At 44.3% G+C, this 16,807-nt stretch overlaps 1 protein-coding gene across 7 annotated transcripts in view; it reads left to right on the forward strand.

Annotated features, from left to right (window-relative positions):
• The window catches only part of lpgat1 (lysophosphatidylglycerol acyltransferase 1), a 205,774-nt gene extending 191,216 nt beyond the window's left edge, over window positions 1-14,558 (forward strand). For all 7 annotated transcript variants that reach the window (XM_038810932.1, XM_038810979.1, XM_038810970.1 and 4 more), the window contains one exon: window positions 9,830-14,558. In XM_038810932.1, coding sequence (XP_038666860.1) covers window positions 9,830-9,984 — 155 coding nt within the window. In that variant the 3' untranslated portion in view covers window positions 9,985-14,558. The remainder of the gene's footprint in view (window positions 1-9,829) is intronic.
• Window positions 14,559-16,807: the final 2,249 nt, after the last annotated feature.

The raw sequence follows: 16,807 nt of genomic DNA on the forward strand, positions 1-16,807 counted from the left end.
AATCCTAATCTACTCACCTTTCTTCATAGCTAGCCCCCTCCATACCAGGCAACATCCTGGTGAACCTCCTCTGCACCCTCTCCAAAGCATCCACATCCTTCTGGTGATGTGGCGACCAGAACTGCACGCAGTATTCCAAATGTGGCCTAACCAAAGTCCTATACAACTGTAACATGACCTGCCGACTCTTGTACTCAATACCCCGTCCGATGAAGGCAAGCATGCTATATGCCTTCTTGTCCACTCTATCAACCAGCGTTGCCACCTTCAGGGTACAATGGACCTGAACACCCAGATCTCTCTGTACATCAATTTTCCCCAGGACCCTTCCATTGACCATATAGTCCGCTCTTGAATTTGATCTTCCAAAATGCATCACCTCGCATTTGCCTGGATTGAATTCCATCTGCCATTTCTCTGCCCAACTCTCCAATCTATCTATATTTTGTTGTATTCTCTGACAGTCCTCCTCGTTATCCGCAACTCCACCAATCTTTGTATCATCTGCAAACTTGCTAATCAGACCACCTATTCCTTCATCCAGGTCATTTATGTAGATCACAAACAACAGTGGTCCGAGCACGGATCCCTGTGGAACACCACTAGTCACCCTTCTCCATTTTGAGACACTCCCTTCCACCACTACTCTCTGTCTCCTGTTACCCAGCCAATTCTTTATCCATCTAGCTAGTACACCCTGAACCCCATACGACTTCACTTTTTCCATCAACCTGCCATGGGAAACCTTATCAAATGCCTTACTAAAGTCCATGTATATGGCATCTACAGCCCTTCCCTCATCAATTAACTTTGTCACTTCCTCAAAGAATTCTATTAGGTTTGTAAAGCATGACCTTCCCTGCGCAAAACCATGCTGCCTATCACTAATAAGTCTATTTTCTTCCATATGTTAATAGATCCTATCCCTCAGTATCTTCTCTAACAGTTTGCCTACCACTGACGTCAAGCTCACAGGTCTATAATTCCCTGGATTTTCCCTGCTACCTTAAACAAAGGGACAACATTAGCAATTCTCCAGTCCTCCGGGATCTCACCCATGCTCAAAGATGCTGTAAAGATATCTGTTAAGGCCCCAGCTATTTCGACCCTCGCTTCCCTCAGTAACCTGGGATAGATCCCATCCGGTCCTGGGCACTTGTCCACCTTAATGTCTTTTAGAATATCCAAAATTTCCCCCTTCCGTATGACAACTTGACCTAGAGTATTTAAACATCCATCCCTAGCCTCAACATCCATCTTGTCCCTCTCCTTTGTGAATACCGATGCAAAGTACTCATTAAGAATCTCACCTATTTCCTCTGAGTCCACAAATAAATTCCCTCTTTTGTTTTTGAGTGGGCTAATCCTTTCTCTAGTTACCCTCTTGCTCCTTACATACGAATAAAAGGCTTTGGGATTTTCCTTAACCCTGTTAGCCAAAGATATTTCATGACCCCTTTTAGCCCTCTTTATTGCGCGTTTGACATTCGTCCTACTTTTCCGATATTCCTCCAAAGCTTCATCAGTTTTGAGTTGCCTCGATCTTATGAATGCTTCCTTTTTCATCTTAGCTAGTCTCACAATTTCACCCGTCATCCATGGTTCCCTAATCTTGCCATTTCTATCTCTCATTTTCACAGGGACATGTCTGTCCTGCACTCTAATCAACCTTTCCTTAAAACACTCCCACATTTCAAAGTGGATTTACCCTTAAACAGCTGCTCCCAATCCACATTCCCTAGCTCCTGCCGAATTTTGTTATACTCTGCCTTTCCCCAATTTAGCACTCTTCCTTTTGGACCACTCTTGTCCTTGTCCATGAGTATTCTAAAACTTACGGAATTGTGATCGCTATTCCCAAAGTAATCACCGACTGAAACATCAACCACCTGGCCGGGATCATTCCCCAATACCAGGTTCAGTATGGCCCCCTCCCAAGTTGGACTATTTACATACTGCTCTTAAAAAAAAAACTCTCCTGGATGCTCCTTACAAACTCTGCTCCATCTACACCTCCAACACTACACAAATCCCATTCAATGTTGGGGAAGTTAAAATCTCCCATCACAACCACTCTATTGCACAGACATTTTTCTATAATCTGTCTGCATATTTGTACCTCTACTTCATGCTCGCTTTTGGGAGGCCTGTAGTAAAATCCCAACAATGTTACTGCACCCTTCCTATTTCTTAGCTCCACCCATATTGCCTCAGTGCTCGAATCCTCCATCATGCCCTCCTTAATCACAGCTGTGATATCATCTCTGACAAGTAATGCAACTCCTCCCCCCCTTCTACCTCCCTCTCTATCCTTCCTGAAGCATCTATACCCTGGGATATTCAGTTGCCAGTCCTGCCCTTCCCTCAACCAAGTCTCAGTAATACCAATAACATCATATTCCCAGGCACTGATCCAAGCCCTAAGTTCATCTTCCTTACCTGCTACACTTCTCGCATTAAAACAAATGCACCTCAGACCACCTGTCCCTTTGCGTTCATCAACTCTTCCCTGTCTACTCTTCCCCCTAGTCACATTGAGTTTATTATCTCGTACCTTACTGGCGTTAGTTGCTGCTTCTTTACTGACCTCTAACTTCCTAATCTGGTTCCCATCCCCCTGCCACATTTGTTAAAAAACCTCCCCAACAGTGTTAGCAAAAGCACCCCCTAGGACATTGGTTCCAGTCCTGCCCAGGTGTAGACCATCCGATTTGTAATGGTCCCACCGCCCCATAACCGGTTCCAATGTCCCAGAAATCTGAACCCCTCCCTCCTGCACCATCTCTCAAGCCACGTATTCATTCTGACTATTCTTGAGTTTCTACTCTGACTGTCTCGTGGCACTGGAGAAGGGGTGCTGCTGGAGACAATGGCACAGGCGACAATCACGTTAATTCCAAAGAAAGGGAAGGACCCACCAGCGTGTGGGTCATATAGGCCCATATCACTGTTAAATACGGATCTGAAAGTGTTGGCTCAATTGGTGGCAGGGAAGATGGAAGGATGCGTTCCGGGAGTGGATGCAGAGGATCAAACGGGCTTCGTGAAGGGTAGGCAAAACTCTAGTAATAGGCGGTTATTGAATGTGATCGTGAACCCATCAAGGGGATAGGTACCAGAGGTAAGTGGTGCCTATGGACGCAGAGAAGGCTTTTGACTGGGTGGAGTGGCAATACCTGTTTGAAGTTCAGGGAAGGTTCGGGTTTGGGTCAAAGTTTGTTGCATGGGTGCGGTTGCTGTACGTGGTTCCGGTGGCAAGTGTAACGGGAGTTTCGAGTTTCATAGGGGAATGTGGCAGGTGTGTCCTCTGTCACTGCTGTTGTTTGCGCTAGCGATAGAGCTGTTGGCGATGGCCCTTAGGTAGTTGACAGAGTGGCAGGGGATTATGAGGAGGAGTAGGGAGCACCAGGTGTCTTGTGCAGATAACCTGTTGTTGTATGTGTCAGACCCACTGGAGAGTATGGGAATAATTAGGGGCTTATTAGAGAGTTTCGGGGCCCCTTGGGTTACAAGTTGAATGTAGGAAAAAGCGAGATGTTTCCGATGAGAGAGGCGGGTAGGGGAGCAAATTTGGGGGTGTTGTCATTTAGGATAGCCAGGGACAGGTTTAGGTATCTGGGGATCTAGGTGGCGGGGGAGTGAGCGACGTTGCACAAATGGAACCTAACAAAGTTGGTGGAGGAGATAAAGAAGGACTTCAGGAGCGGGGATATGCTGCACCTGACTCTGGCGGGATGGGTCCAAGTGGTCAAAATGAATGTCCTGCCAAGGTTCCTATTTATATTCCAGACACTCCTATCTTTCCTGAAGGCCTTTTTCCGGAAGCTGGACGCAGTGATTTTGGAGCTTATAAGGGCGGGGAAGGTGCCAGGGTAAAGAGGGCCCTGCTACAGAGGCAGAAAGGTGGGTTGGAGGGCAGCACGGTGGTGCAGTGGTTAGCACTGCTGTCTCACTGTACAAGAAGAAGTCTTACAACACCAGGTTAAAGTCCAACAGGTTTGTTTCAAACACGAGCTTTCGGAGCACGGCTCCTTCTTCAGGTGAATCATTCACCTGAAGAAGGAGCTGTGCTCCGAAAGCTCGTGTTTGAAACAAACCTGTTGGACTTTAACCTGGTGTTGTAAGACTTCTTACTGTGCTCACCCCAGTCCAACGCCGGCATCTCCACATCATCACTGTACAAGGTCCCAGGTTCGATCCTGGCTCTGGGTTACTGTCCGTGTTGACGTGGGTTTCGCCCCCATAATCCAAAGATGTGCAGAGTAGGTGGATTGACCATGCTAAATTACCTCTTAATTGGAAAAAATGAATTGGGTACTCCAAAATTTAAAAAAAAGAAAGGAGGGTTGGTGTTACAGAACCTGCTACACTATTATTGAGTATCGAATGTTGAGAATGTGAGATGGTGGTGGGAAGGAGAGGGGCTAGAATGGGTTAGGATGGAAGAAAGGTCCTGTCGGGGATCCAGCCTGAGGGCCATGGTGACGGCGGCGCTGCCGCTGGCATTGAGGAGGTATACGGAGAGCCTGGTTATACATTCCATGATTGGGGTGTGGAACCAGCTGAGGAGACACTTCAGGTTGGAAGAGATGTCAGTGTTAATGCCGTTGTGCGAGAACCACGGGTTCAAACCGGGGGCAATGGATGGTATGTGCAGGAGGTGAAGAGAGGTGGGCAGGTGTGGGCAAGGGATATACATTTGGAGGAGAGGTTCGCAAGTCTGGAAGAGCTGCGAGAAAGGGTAGAGCTCCCGAAGGGGAGTGAATTCAGGTATTTACAAGTGAGGGACTTGATATGGAAGGTATGGAAAGGATTCCCCAGGCTGCCGAAATGTGCACTTCTGGAACGGTTGCTGCTACGAGATGTAGAGGGGGAGGGTAGGATTGAAGACATATATGAGTGGCTGGGGGAGCGGGGGGGCTCGCAAGTGGTGAGGATCGGGGAGAAATGGGAGGAGGAGTTGTGGGGGGGGAGATAGTTTGTGGAGTGAGGAACTGCGCAGGATGAATTCAATCTCCTCATGTGCGAGGATGAGTCTGATACAGTTTAAGATGGTACATAGGGTCCACATGTTCGGGCGAGGATGAATGGGTTCTTCCAGGGTGGAAGATGAGTGTGAAAAGTGTGGGCGGGGACCAGCAAACCATGCACATAGGTTCTGGGGGTGTGAGAGGTTAGAGACGTACTGGGTGGGTGTGTTCGGGACGTTAGCAAATGTGGTGGGGGTAGAGGCCGGGCTGAACCCTTTGGCGATTTTTGGGGTATCAGAGAGGCCGGAGCTCATTGAGGGAAGGAAGGCCGATGTTGTGGCCTTCAATTCTCTGGTTGCCTGGCGAAGAATCTTGCTGGAATGTCGGTCAACAATGCCGTCGGGGTTGGCGGCTGGCTAGGGAATCTGTATGATTTTCTCTGGTTGGAGAAGATGAAGTTTGAATTGAGGGCTTGGCGGGAGTGTTGCCAGGATAGTGGAGGAGGAGGTGGACCTGGAGTCTCCGCGAAGCCGGAGCTCGTGGAGAGGAGGACGGCCGATGTCTTGGCCTTCGCCTCTCTGATCGCATGGCAACGAATTTTGCTGGAGTGGTGGTCGGCATCGGCACTGGGGGTAGCGGCTTGGTTGGGTGACCTGTACGACTTAGAGAGGATAAAAGTTATGGGGCTCTTCAGGGGGGTTTGAGAAAAGGTGGGGATGTTTGTGACCGTGTTTGAGGAGCTGTTCGTCGCGGGGGAAGGGGAGGGTGAAAAAGGGGAAAAATCTGTACAGACTGTATAGTTGATTGTAGGGAAGCATTTTTTTCAGGGTGTTTGTTCGCTGTAACCTGTTTTGATACATGTTTGTAATAAAATACATTTTTTTTTAAGTTTAAATGGAGGGTATCAGCGGAGGGCTTTCAGACACGGTGGGGACTGTTCACGATCATGTTTGAGGAATTGTTCGTCATTGGGGTGGTGGGGGGACAAGGAGGGAGGAGGTGGAAAAACTTGAACAAACTGTAAAATTACAAGATGGGGAGAATGTTCCCCAGATTATGTATGTTTTTGTACTTTTGAATATGTATGGAGTAAAATACATTTTTTTTTAATTAAATGGGGGAGACCACGAAACTCTTCCGGCACATAGGGATCTGGGTGTCCCAAAATCAAAAAAAAATGTTGGTGTGCAGGTATAGCAAGTGTTTAGGATGGCAAATAGAATGTTGCCATTTCTTGCAAGTGGAATTGATCATAAAAGTAGGGAAATGTTGCTACATCTGTACATGGCCATGGGGCATCTGGAGTACTGTTTACTGTTTTGCTCTCTTTACTTAAAGGATATAATTGCTTTGGAAGCAGTTCAGAGCAGGTTTACTCGACTAATTCCTTGGATGAAGGGGGCTGTTTTATGAGGGAAATGTGAAGCAGGTTGGCCCTGTCTCCTTTGGAGTTGACAAGAATGAGAGATGATCTTATAGAAACACATCAGATCCTAAAGGAACTTTATAGCATGGATTCTAACAATCCTGTCATGGGAGAGACTAGAGCTAGTGGACACCGTATAGAAATTAGGGGTCTCCCATTTAAGTCTGTGAAGAGGAGAAATCTTTTCCCTGAGGTTTGTTAGTCTGGAATTATCTTGCCCAGAAATCAGAGGAGGCAGGATCATTGAATATATTAAAGGCTGAGTTAGATGGATTTTTGAATTGACCAGGGAGTCACATAAAGTGGAGTTGAGGTCACAATTTGATCAGCCATGATCTTATTAAATTGTGGAACAGGCTCAAGGGGCCAAATGACCAACTCCTCCTAATCCTTGTGTTCCTGTGGATACCCTGGAAGAGAACCTTCGGGGAGGTATCGCTGAACTGCGTTGCCACTATTTGTCTGGTTTGTGCCATTTGTCTGTTAGCCACCCTCTGCTCTACCCTTCTTTGAGCCAAGCCTCTGTTATAGCCACAGCGTCATATTTCGACAAAGTAATCTGCACTTGTGCTACAAACTTGCATTCACATACACAATAATCCTGATTTAGACTTTATTATTTCTCACTTACTCTGAACCCACCTAATAACTTACTATTTTGTACTCTAGTGTTATCTATCTTTCCCAGTATTCTGTGCACCTTGATATTCCTCTGACAGTACCTCCTGGTCCCCCAACCCTGTGAAGTTTGTTCAAACCCTTCCCAATAGTACTAGCAAATCGCCCCACTCAGTCCTGGCACTGTTTGCGTGCAACACCTCTGGTTGTATAAGTGCTTGTCCCAATGTTGCAAGAATCTAAAACCTTCCATCTTACACCATCCTTCCTTCTTACACCATCCTTCCAGCTATGCTTCATCCGCTTTATCCTACTATTTATATACTCGCCCATGGTACTGGAAGTAATCCAGAGATTACTGCTTTTGAGGTCCTAGCTCCCTAAATTCTGACTGCAGGATCACATCTCTCTTTCTGCCTATGTCATTCATACCAGTGTGGGCCATGACTGTCGCTGTTCATCTTCCCTCCTCATGGTGCTCTGCAGCAGTTCAGTGACATCCTTCTCCCTGGCACCATGGAGGTAACTCACCCGTCTTGCATTCGTGGCTGCAGCCATGAGATGGGATTTTCGGACCATGACACCAGCAGACATTGATACGGTAGGTCAGAAAAAATCTGGAGAGCCATTAACAGCTGTCCATATCATCCTATCCTGCCCACGATGATGCCCATCGTTATTGAGGCTAGAAATTCCTGCCCGTCCCCCTGGTGGCCATATTCGGGGTGTCGGAGTAGCCAGGGTTGGTAACGGGTGCGGAGGCACATGTTGTAGCCTTCGCCTCGTTGATCGCCCGAAGGCGGATCCTGATGGAATGGAAAACAACCTCTCCACCCTGTGTCCTGGCGTGGCGGGGGGACCTGTTGGAATTCTTAACTCTTGAGAAGGTTAAGTTTGAACTGAGGGGAAGGTTGGAGCATTATTCATCATGCACTTTCAAGAACTGGATAACATCGAACATTAGTTGGGGGGGAAGGGTTGGAGGGGGGAGGGGGGCTGTCTGTGTTATTGGCGACTATGGGTGATTCCTTATTCCTTTTTGTCATTTGTTTATGTGAACATGCGGGCTAATGTTTGGGGTTTGGTAGGAGGATGGGATTGTTGTTTTTGATATGGGGCTTGACATATTTGTTACTGACTATTGTTTGTTGTTGGTGGTGTAAATTTGAGAGAAAATGTGAAAAAGGAGGAGAATGAAAAATATTTTCAAAAAAAGAAAATCCTGCCCTTAGAAACAACAGTATATTCCGCTAAACATTGTATCCAGTATCATTATTGCTTTTCCAATCTTATTTTTGCTCCCCTGTACATTTCAACCACCAGTAGTGCCATGGAACTGGCTCAGGCCACACTTCTCCGGTGTACCACCATTCATTTTTTAAAATAGATTTAGAGTACCCAATTCATTTTTTTACAATAAAGGGGCAATTTAGCGTGGCCTATCCACCTACCCCACATTTCTGGGTTGGGGGGGGCAAAACCCACACAAACACGGGGAGAATATGCAAACTCCACCTGGACAGTGACCCAGAGCCGGGATTGAACCTGGGACCTCGGCGCCATGAGGCAGCAATGCTATACACTGTGCCACCGTTCCAATCATTCCGAACTGAACACCAGTTGGCTAGTGAAATGCACTACTGTACTACCTGCCGGCTTCTTCTTGACTGTCTGATGGTCACCCATTCCCTCTCTCCCAGCATATTTTTTAAACTGCAGTGTGTGTACATCTATATATGTGCCATGTACAAAACTCTTAAACCTCACGGATGCACCGCAATGATGCCAGCTGCTACTCAAACACTGAAAGCCGGAGCTCAAGCAGCTGCAACTGACAACAGTTCCTGCACAAATGGTTATCCAGGACATGAGTTGGAGCAGCCCTGCCATTAATATTCGATAATATACCTTCCGACTACTTGTAAACCTTAGTACGGCTAATAGACTTTACTACTGTTAATAAATTCACCTACTGCTACAGTAACCTGATTTAAATTCTTAATTTCCCAGCTCCTAATTTGATGCAAGTATTGAGTTTCAATAGAAAAGCGAAACATACTCGCCAACCAATCACTTACCAAGTTTCCAGTGATATCACACTTTGATTTGGCGTCTCCTGCTGGTCTCTCAGTGACTCGCACTCTCTCTCCAACGCCCCTTTTAGCCCCTCTACACTCTCGCCTCTCCTGCTGGTCTCTGTGACTCGCACTCTCTCTCCAACGCCCCTTTTAGCCCCTCTAGACTCTCGCCTCTCCTGCTGGTCTCTCAGTGACTCACGCTCTCTCTCCAACGCTCCTTTTAGCCCCTCTACGCTCTCGCCTCTCCTGCTGGTCTCTCAGTGACTCACGCTCTCTCTCTAACGCCCCTTTTAGCCCCTCTACGCTCTCGCCTCTCCTGCTGGTCTCTCAGTGACTCACGCTCTCTCTCTAACGTCCCTTTTAGCCCCTCTGCGCTCTCGCCTCTCTTGCTGGTCTCTGTGACTCGCGCTCTCTTTCTCCAACGCTCCTTTTCGCCCCTCTATGCTCTCGCCTCTCCTGCTGGTGTCTCAGTGATTCTCACTATGTTGGATGATGGCAAGTGAGTCACTTCAGAGGGGGAGGAAATGTTTATACCCTGTCCACCTGTGATACAAACCTGCGGCTCTCCACAGACCAGTTACTCCCTCGAGTGGAGGAGAGCAATCATGGCAGAGGGCGCAGGGAGGTGGAAGGAATGTTGATTTTGGGTGGGGATTATCCAATAGATTAAAATTAAACTGCTTCCTTTTACTAAATTACCAAGATAACTGAAAAACCATTTTTGTTTTTTTCCACAGGAGCATTCCCACCTCCCAAAGGTCAAACAACAGCAACTTCCAGAGCTATGACCCTTGACCCATTGTGGCTCTTCCTAATACAACTAATGGGATTTCTTTCTGGCTACATGTGGTATAACGTTCTGCAGTATATGTATAACGGCCTTGGGCTTTAGGAATTTTGAGAACTAAACATTGAATTAGGACTTGAACCCAAGCACGTGTGTCAGTGTCCATGTGTGAATGTAAATGTTTCTTGAAGGATGATAAAAAAAGAAGGATGGATTGGTTGCCTCTCATTTTTCGTCAAGATTTTTAGACTCAAATTTAAAATATTAATCCAGATCATCAAGTCTACAACCTGGTGTTAAGAGTTCTAACATGTTTACATGGTCTTTAAAATCCTCACTGTTCAATTATGCTGCATATCTACGATATCCTCTTTGAGAGAAAAAAGTCGGCGAATATTTTGTTGTTGCAGTTAAAACCAAACCATCACTTCCTATTGCTTCAGGAGGCAAAATTGCCAACAGACAAGACTGTCAGGAGGACGCCCATATCTCCTATCTTCCCCAGATTAAAATGATCCAGATGAGAAACTCGTCAGAGCTGCCACTGTTTTATATATTTTTGGCAGCGAGAAGTTTTTGTTTTCCTTAGCAGTTATTCAATCTACTTTGGTTTGTGATTCATTAAAAGGCTACTGGTCTAAAGCAACTAAAATTCTAGTGATTGCAGGTCATTATTTGTGACATTTTGACACTTAAACAGTTACAGATAAAATAGTTTGGAAAGCTGAAAAAACATGCTTCATTCTAGTTCTAGTATGTATGATATATTTTGAATAAAGTTTAGTTGAAATGACCAAATAAAGTGATGCAGCCAATCATGAAATATCTTACAGTTAGTAAGAAGCTGCTAGATGTAGTTAGTTCAGGACAATTACAGCATTGCTGTTGCAGAATAGCCGAGCTGTCAGATAGCACAGAAAGTATTTGTTACAAAATACTTCATACGATGGACTAGAAACAGCAAAAACAGTTCACAATTTAGTGCAGGACATCTGAATAACTTTTACTCCTTTATTGATCTCATTGAATTTGTCTGCATCTTTTTTGTACGCATTCTACAACTTAGTTGAATTGTGTCAGTGTCACTGATGGGATTGTATGAATTGATACAGATGCTTTTTAATCTTGATCCATATATCTGTTGAGTCTGAAGATTTTTTTTGGGTTATTCCAATTTGATGCTTGTAAATCATGGCTTTTTCAAAAGATAAAAATGACTTCAGTCCTGATTCATCTCTTGAACTTCAATATTTCATTTCAAATAATGGGCTGGCAGCCGAGGTGTTAAGACGGAGTTTCACTACCTGACACTGGATTCTGCCACCCACTTAGGAAACCAGTTCCATTGCTCTTTGGTCATTTTGGTGAGAAAAATGGCTCACCTTGGGAAAAGGGAAAATGCATTAATTTTAATCTTTTGGGACTGAAGGCAGACACACTAGTTTATTTATGATGTGTGTCTTAAATCAAAATATTCCATGTCAAAAATTATGTAAAGCAGTGACAAAACAAATCTTTAATTGGTGTTTTTTTACCCCTCCAGTCAGAATTGAAGGAAATGCATTTTCAAAAATCCTTCCTGCCTAGATGTTTTAGGAGTCGAAGAGATGTCTGTCACATATGTAGCTGGGAGCACTTGTGGTGGTCTGTTGCACTATGTTCCATCTGTATATCTACCCTTTCCCTTCAAGTGTGCACCCAGTTGGTTAAGCATTATACTACATTGGCAGAAACGTTGTGAAGCAGTTAATAGCTCGCTCTGATCTATACTGCAGCAGTAGATACCATGGAGGTGACAGCCATCAAAAAGACAAATGGCCTATTTTGATCAGTCAGCAATTTCAAAGTACTATTTGATGACCAGTCAGCATGTGGCTGTAAATGAGTAAGCATTATGAAATAAAATATTTAATAGAGAAGTTTGGATCCCCTGAATGGAACCTAGTCAAACAGCATTCCTTTAAAACCAGAAGTTATAATAACTTAAATCCCAACAGGATGGGAGAAAGGGAGAGTTAGCTAGTTGAAAATGATGTAGAATAGTTGAACAAAAATGAGTAATTATAGAATTATACACAGATGGTGATATGTTGAGTTTTTTTGAAAGAAATCATAAAGAATCTATAAATGACAAAATGAGGTAATCACTCTTTCTCTCGCCTCCAATGCCTGCCTTGCCCTCTATAAGGAGATAACTCTGAACTTCATAATCTTTAGTTTAAGCACTGTCATACACCAGCTGGATGCTGGTTACACTGAATTATTGAAAATTGAATTGTTTAATTCGCTGATCTGAGTGTATTGCACCTTTTTAAAGAATTACTTTTTTGTGTACTCCGTTTCAGTGTTAATTGTTGTTACTTTGACTAGTCTGAAATCCTCATTTCTTTCAATTAGGTAGAAGTGTGCTACTGCAAAGCTGTAGTAGAAGACTGCAGATATCAAAGTAATAATAAATTAGTTGCTGAAACCTGCTACATGCCACAAGGCAGTAGGGTATTTTTGCTTTTGTACTTTTGGGATTGTCAAAAATATTAAAAATAGTAATTTCAAGAAGTCTACAACTTGTTGAATAATTAATTCTTTCTTAAGTCACTGTATATAAGGTATGAGGCTCCAACACATTTGGCTTTTGCCCTTGAATTGCATTTCATGACTTGAGATTGTCTGCTTTAAAATGTCTGTATTTCTGTTTTAATAAGGAGAAACATTGTTTAAATGGCTTGTTTAATACATCAGCGGTGTCCCAATGGTTGGAATATGGGTTTTATTTTAGAAATAAATATAACCAACTTTTTGCCATTTTTTTAAGATTAGCTCTGAGTATCCTCAATGGAGTTACACTGGCTATTATCTTAGGCCTATTTCTATGTAACGAGACCAGTGTAGCACAAAACAATACAATCCATATGGGTAGAACCAATGATTATGGAGAGCAGAAACCAACCTGACACCTCACCTGGATCACCCTTTAGATTAATCTTCTCTTTCCTTCAGTTTTCATATGGCAATCCCCACATCATTCACAAATCAATCATTCAACACACTCCAGCCTTCAGAGTTTCAGTCATCCGACACTGACTAATGTGGATTTATATCCATTGTTCAATTTCAAACTAAAATCACTGAAGTAACAAAAATGAACTTCAGATTTGACTAAACGTAAATTGGTGTCCTTTACCACCACAACCCCAGTTCTATAGTCAGAATTCCTGGAACAAATCTAAATCAACAACAGTTTACATTACATTGTTTAATGTTGCTGAATGCTTGGGGGTTTGAACTCATCCTTCAGTTCTTTCAACTGCAGAGGCTCCTGTCCTGAGTTGATTTGCACACTGCGTCAGCTTTCTGGGGTCCCTCTTCTTGCGTAGCTTCTGAGTACCTTGCAAGTCACAACTGTAATCCATACACCTTCCCGCAGCACCTGTACTAGGGTGACTGTAATTGCCTCAATGTTAGCTCTTAAAGCTACTCAAAACATGCAAACTGGAAGCATGTAAAACAATGTACGGTAATGGGATTGTTTAATATATATAATCTGGCTGCAGCATTTCAGAAAGGAGAATCATTTGGAAGCCTGCAGTTACAATAAAAATGATATCTATCTCCATCCACATAGATACATTTTGACCCTTCGGCATTTACTGAGTATCAGTTACTCACCAATCCATCTGTTTTTTTTCTGGCTTAGGTTAACATATGGAATGGGGAAACATATGGAATGGGGAGGGGTGGGGGGACCAATGAAAGAGATAGGGGTAGCAAAAACTCATTTAGGTAGGAGACAAGCCAGAGCAGTTACCTTTTATGGAGGAGCTGTAAAAAAAACAAGGAAATTAGCTTTGCATCTTATCAAGTGGGTTCTTCAAAAGTGTTATTTACAATGTACCTTTTCCAATTTTGATTTTTTTTTAATAATGACATTGATCGCCACAGAAATGTGGAGAATCCTATTCACATTTGTACTTTCATAGATAAAGATTTGTTTCATTGGGATCAGAGAAGTGGTAGAGAAAATTAAATATTGGTTTTAATGGCCTCCCCAATTTTCCTTGAAGAATATTTCCTCCCCTTGTTCCCCAGCAACTTGTGGAATCCACCTTCCTGAAAATATCTGTTTTTGCTGAAGTAATGCTGCTAGTTCACAGTATTTTTCTTGTAAAATATTTCATGTTCTGAATGTTAATCTTCTGTGTGGAGAAATTAGGAAAATTTCCTGTATAATTCCCAAATTAATGGATGAACAAAGCTAAGACTCCATATCCAGGCAGGAAGCATTCAAAACCACAGGTGGAATACTTCTTGAGGTAGTTTGCTAAATTTAAATCTGTCGATTGTTTGCCAGAGAGTCTCATGGAGGAGTTTGCAAAAATAGAGTTAATGCTACAAATCTGAAACAAATGAATTTTAAATATTGCTGTTTATTTTCTGAGTCCTGCATAAAGATAGTTGACAGGTGTGTGTTGAGTTTACTCTTGCCATTTTCTTTTAAAACATGCTGTTTACAATGTTTTTAATCTTAACTCGTACATAAATCCTCTACCAGGTTACTGTCGATGTCAAACTGCAAAAACTCTTGATAATCTTTGTACCTAATTGTATTCATTATTTTACAACTATTGTATACTAAAATATGCACAGAAGGGATATTAATAAAATATTACATTAAAAATGTATTGATATGCATACTTCACTTTTTTATATTCATTTATGGTATTTGGGCATCTCTGGTTAGGCCAGCATTATTTGCCCATCCCTAGTTGCCCTTCAGAAGGTGGTGGTGAGTTGCCTTCTTGAACCACTCCAGTCCTTGAGGTGTAGGTACACCCACTGTGCTGTTAGGGAAGGAATTCCAGGATGTTGCCTCAGCAACCATGAAGGAAAGGCGAAATATTTCCAAGTCAGGGTGTTGAGTGACTTGGAGGGGAGCCTCCAGGTGGTGAGGCTCCCAGGTATCTGTTGCTCTTGGCCTTCTGGATGGTTGTGGTCGTGGGTTTGGAAGGTGCTGTCGAAGGCAGTGTTCTTCAAAGTCGGGGGAGCGACTTGCGGGTGGGTCGCGGGCGGATGTCGGGAGGGTTGCGGAGCCATTGTCCGCGGCACTCCCGATCTCTCTCATCCCCACGCAGCAGACGGCTTTTAATAATGCCGGCTGCAAGCGGCTGGGAACATGACAAAAAAAAAATTGGGCCGCATTGCGCATGATGATCGGTGCACATGCGCAAATAGGGCACGCATGCGCAGTGCGGCCGCTATTTTTTAAAACGGTTGCAGCTTTTTGTTTGCCAAGTTCTGTAGTGGTTTTTATTCATTTATTTTATTCATTTTTGTTTACAATTTCGGGGGTGTTATTCATTTTTTCATTTATTTTATTCATTTTTTTTTTACAAGTTCGGGGGAGGGGGGAGGGTTATTTGATAAAATTTTACAGGAACAAAATTCAGAACTTTTGGTAGATGGAGACTCCATACGTTCTGACACCTGAAGGCTTCACCTTCATCCAACAGGTTCCATTGGAGGAGCGTTTACGAGGGCCAAAGGGACCCAAAACTATTTCCTCCATTTTTGTCAGCAGCAAACAAGGTAAGACAAAATGGTGGGTCGCGCAGGTCGGCCGGCATGGGTCGCGAAGGTCGGCCGGTGTGGGTCGCGCAGGTCGGCCGGTGTGGGTCGCGAAGGTCGGCCGGGTTGGGTCCCGAAGGTTGGCCGGTTGGTAGAAATGGGTCCCCGGAAGAAAAGTTTGAAGAACACTGGTCTAAGGAACCTTGGTAAGTTACTGCAGTGCATCTTGTCGATGGTACACACGGCTACCACTGTTCATCGGTGGTGAAGGGTTTGAATGTTTGTGGAAGGGGGAGCAATCAAGCGGGTTCCTTTGTCCTGGATGGTGTAGAGCTGCTTGAGTGTTGTTGGAGCTGCACTCATCCCGACAAGAGGAGAATATTCTGTTACACTCCTGACTTGTGCCTTATTGATGGCGGACAGGCTTGGAGGGTCAGGAGGCGAGTTACCATAGGAAAGGCGGTTCGGCAGTTGAGGCAAGCGATAGGGGCTGTGTATGAGTATGGGGAGAAGGCCAGCCGCTTGTTGGCGGGCCAGCTCTGCCAGCAGGCGCCTGCAAGAGAGGATGTTCAGGTCTAGGATGGGACAGGGGAGCTGGTGGTCGCACCGGAGCAAGTGAATAAGGCATTCAGCACGTGGCCCGTAGGTTTGTATGCCTCGGCATTGCAAGTGCTCATCTAAATACTTCTTAAATGCTTTGAGGATCTCTACCTCCACCACCCTTTCAGGCAGTGAGTTCCAGACTCCTACCATCCTGTGGGTGAAAAAGTATTTACTCATCGTCTTGCCCTTTACCTTAACTCTATGTCCCCTGGTCATTGATCCTTCCACCAAGGGGAAACATTTATTTTTATCTACTGTATCTATGCCCCTCATAATTGTATTAATCTCAATCATATCACCCCTCAGTCTCTTGTGCCCCAAGAGAAAGAACCTCAGTCTATCCAATCTCTGTGGCTAAAACCCAGACAACATCCTAGTAAATCTCCTCTGCGCCCTTTCCATCGTTTTCACATCCCTTCTAGAATGTGGATTCCAGCACTGCACACAATACTCGCTGTGGCTTAACCAATATTTTATACAGTTCCAGCATAACCTCCCTGCTCTTACCTCAATGCCTCGGCTAATATAGGCAAGTATACCATATGTCTTAACCACTGTATCCACCTGTCCTGCTACCTTAAAGGACTGGTGGACATGCACACCAAGGTCCCCCTCATCCTCGGTGCTTTCAAGGGTCCTGCCGTTCATCATGTATTCCCTTGCCTTGCTTTCCTTCCCAAGTGCATCACCTCACGCTTATCCTGATTGCATTCTATTTGCCACTGATCAACCAGTCCATATTCTCCTGTAATCTAAGGCTACC

This window comes from Scyliorhinus canicula, chromosome 1, assembly GCF_902713615.1.
Source record: "Scyliorhinus canicula chromosome 1, sScyCan1.1, whole genome shotgun sequence".
Lineage (NCBI taxonomy): Eukaryota > Metazoa > Chordata > Chondrichthyes > Carcharhiniformes > Scyliorhinidae > Scyliorhinus > Scyliorhinus canicula.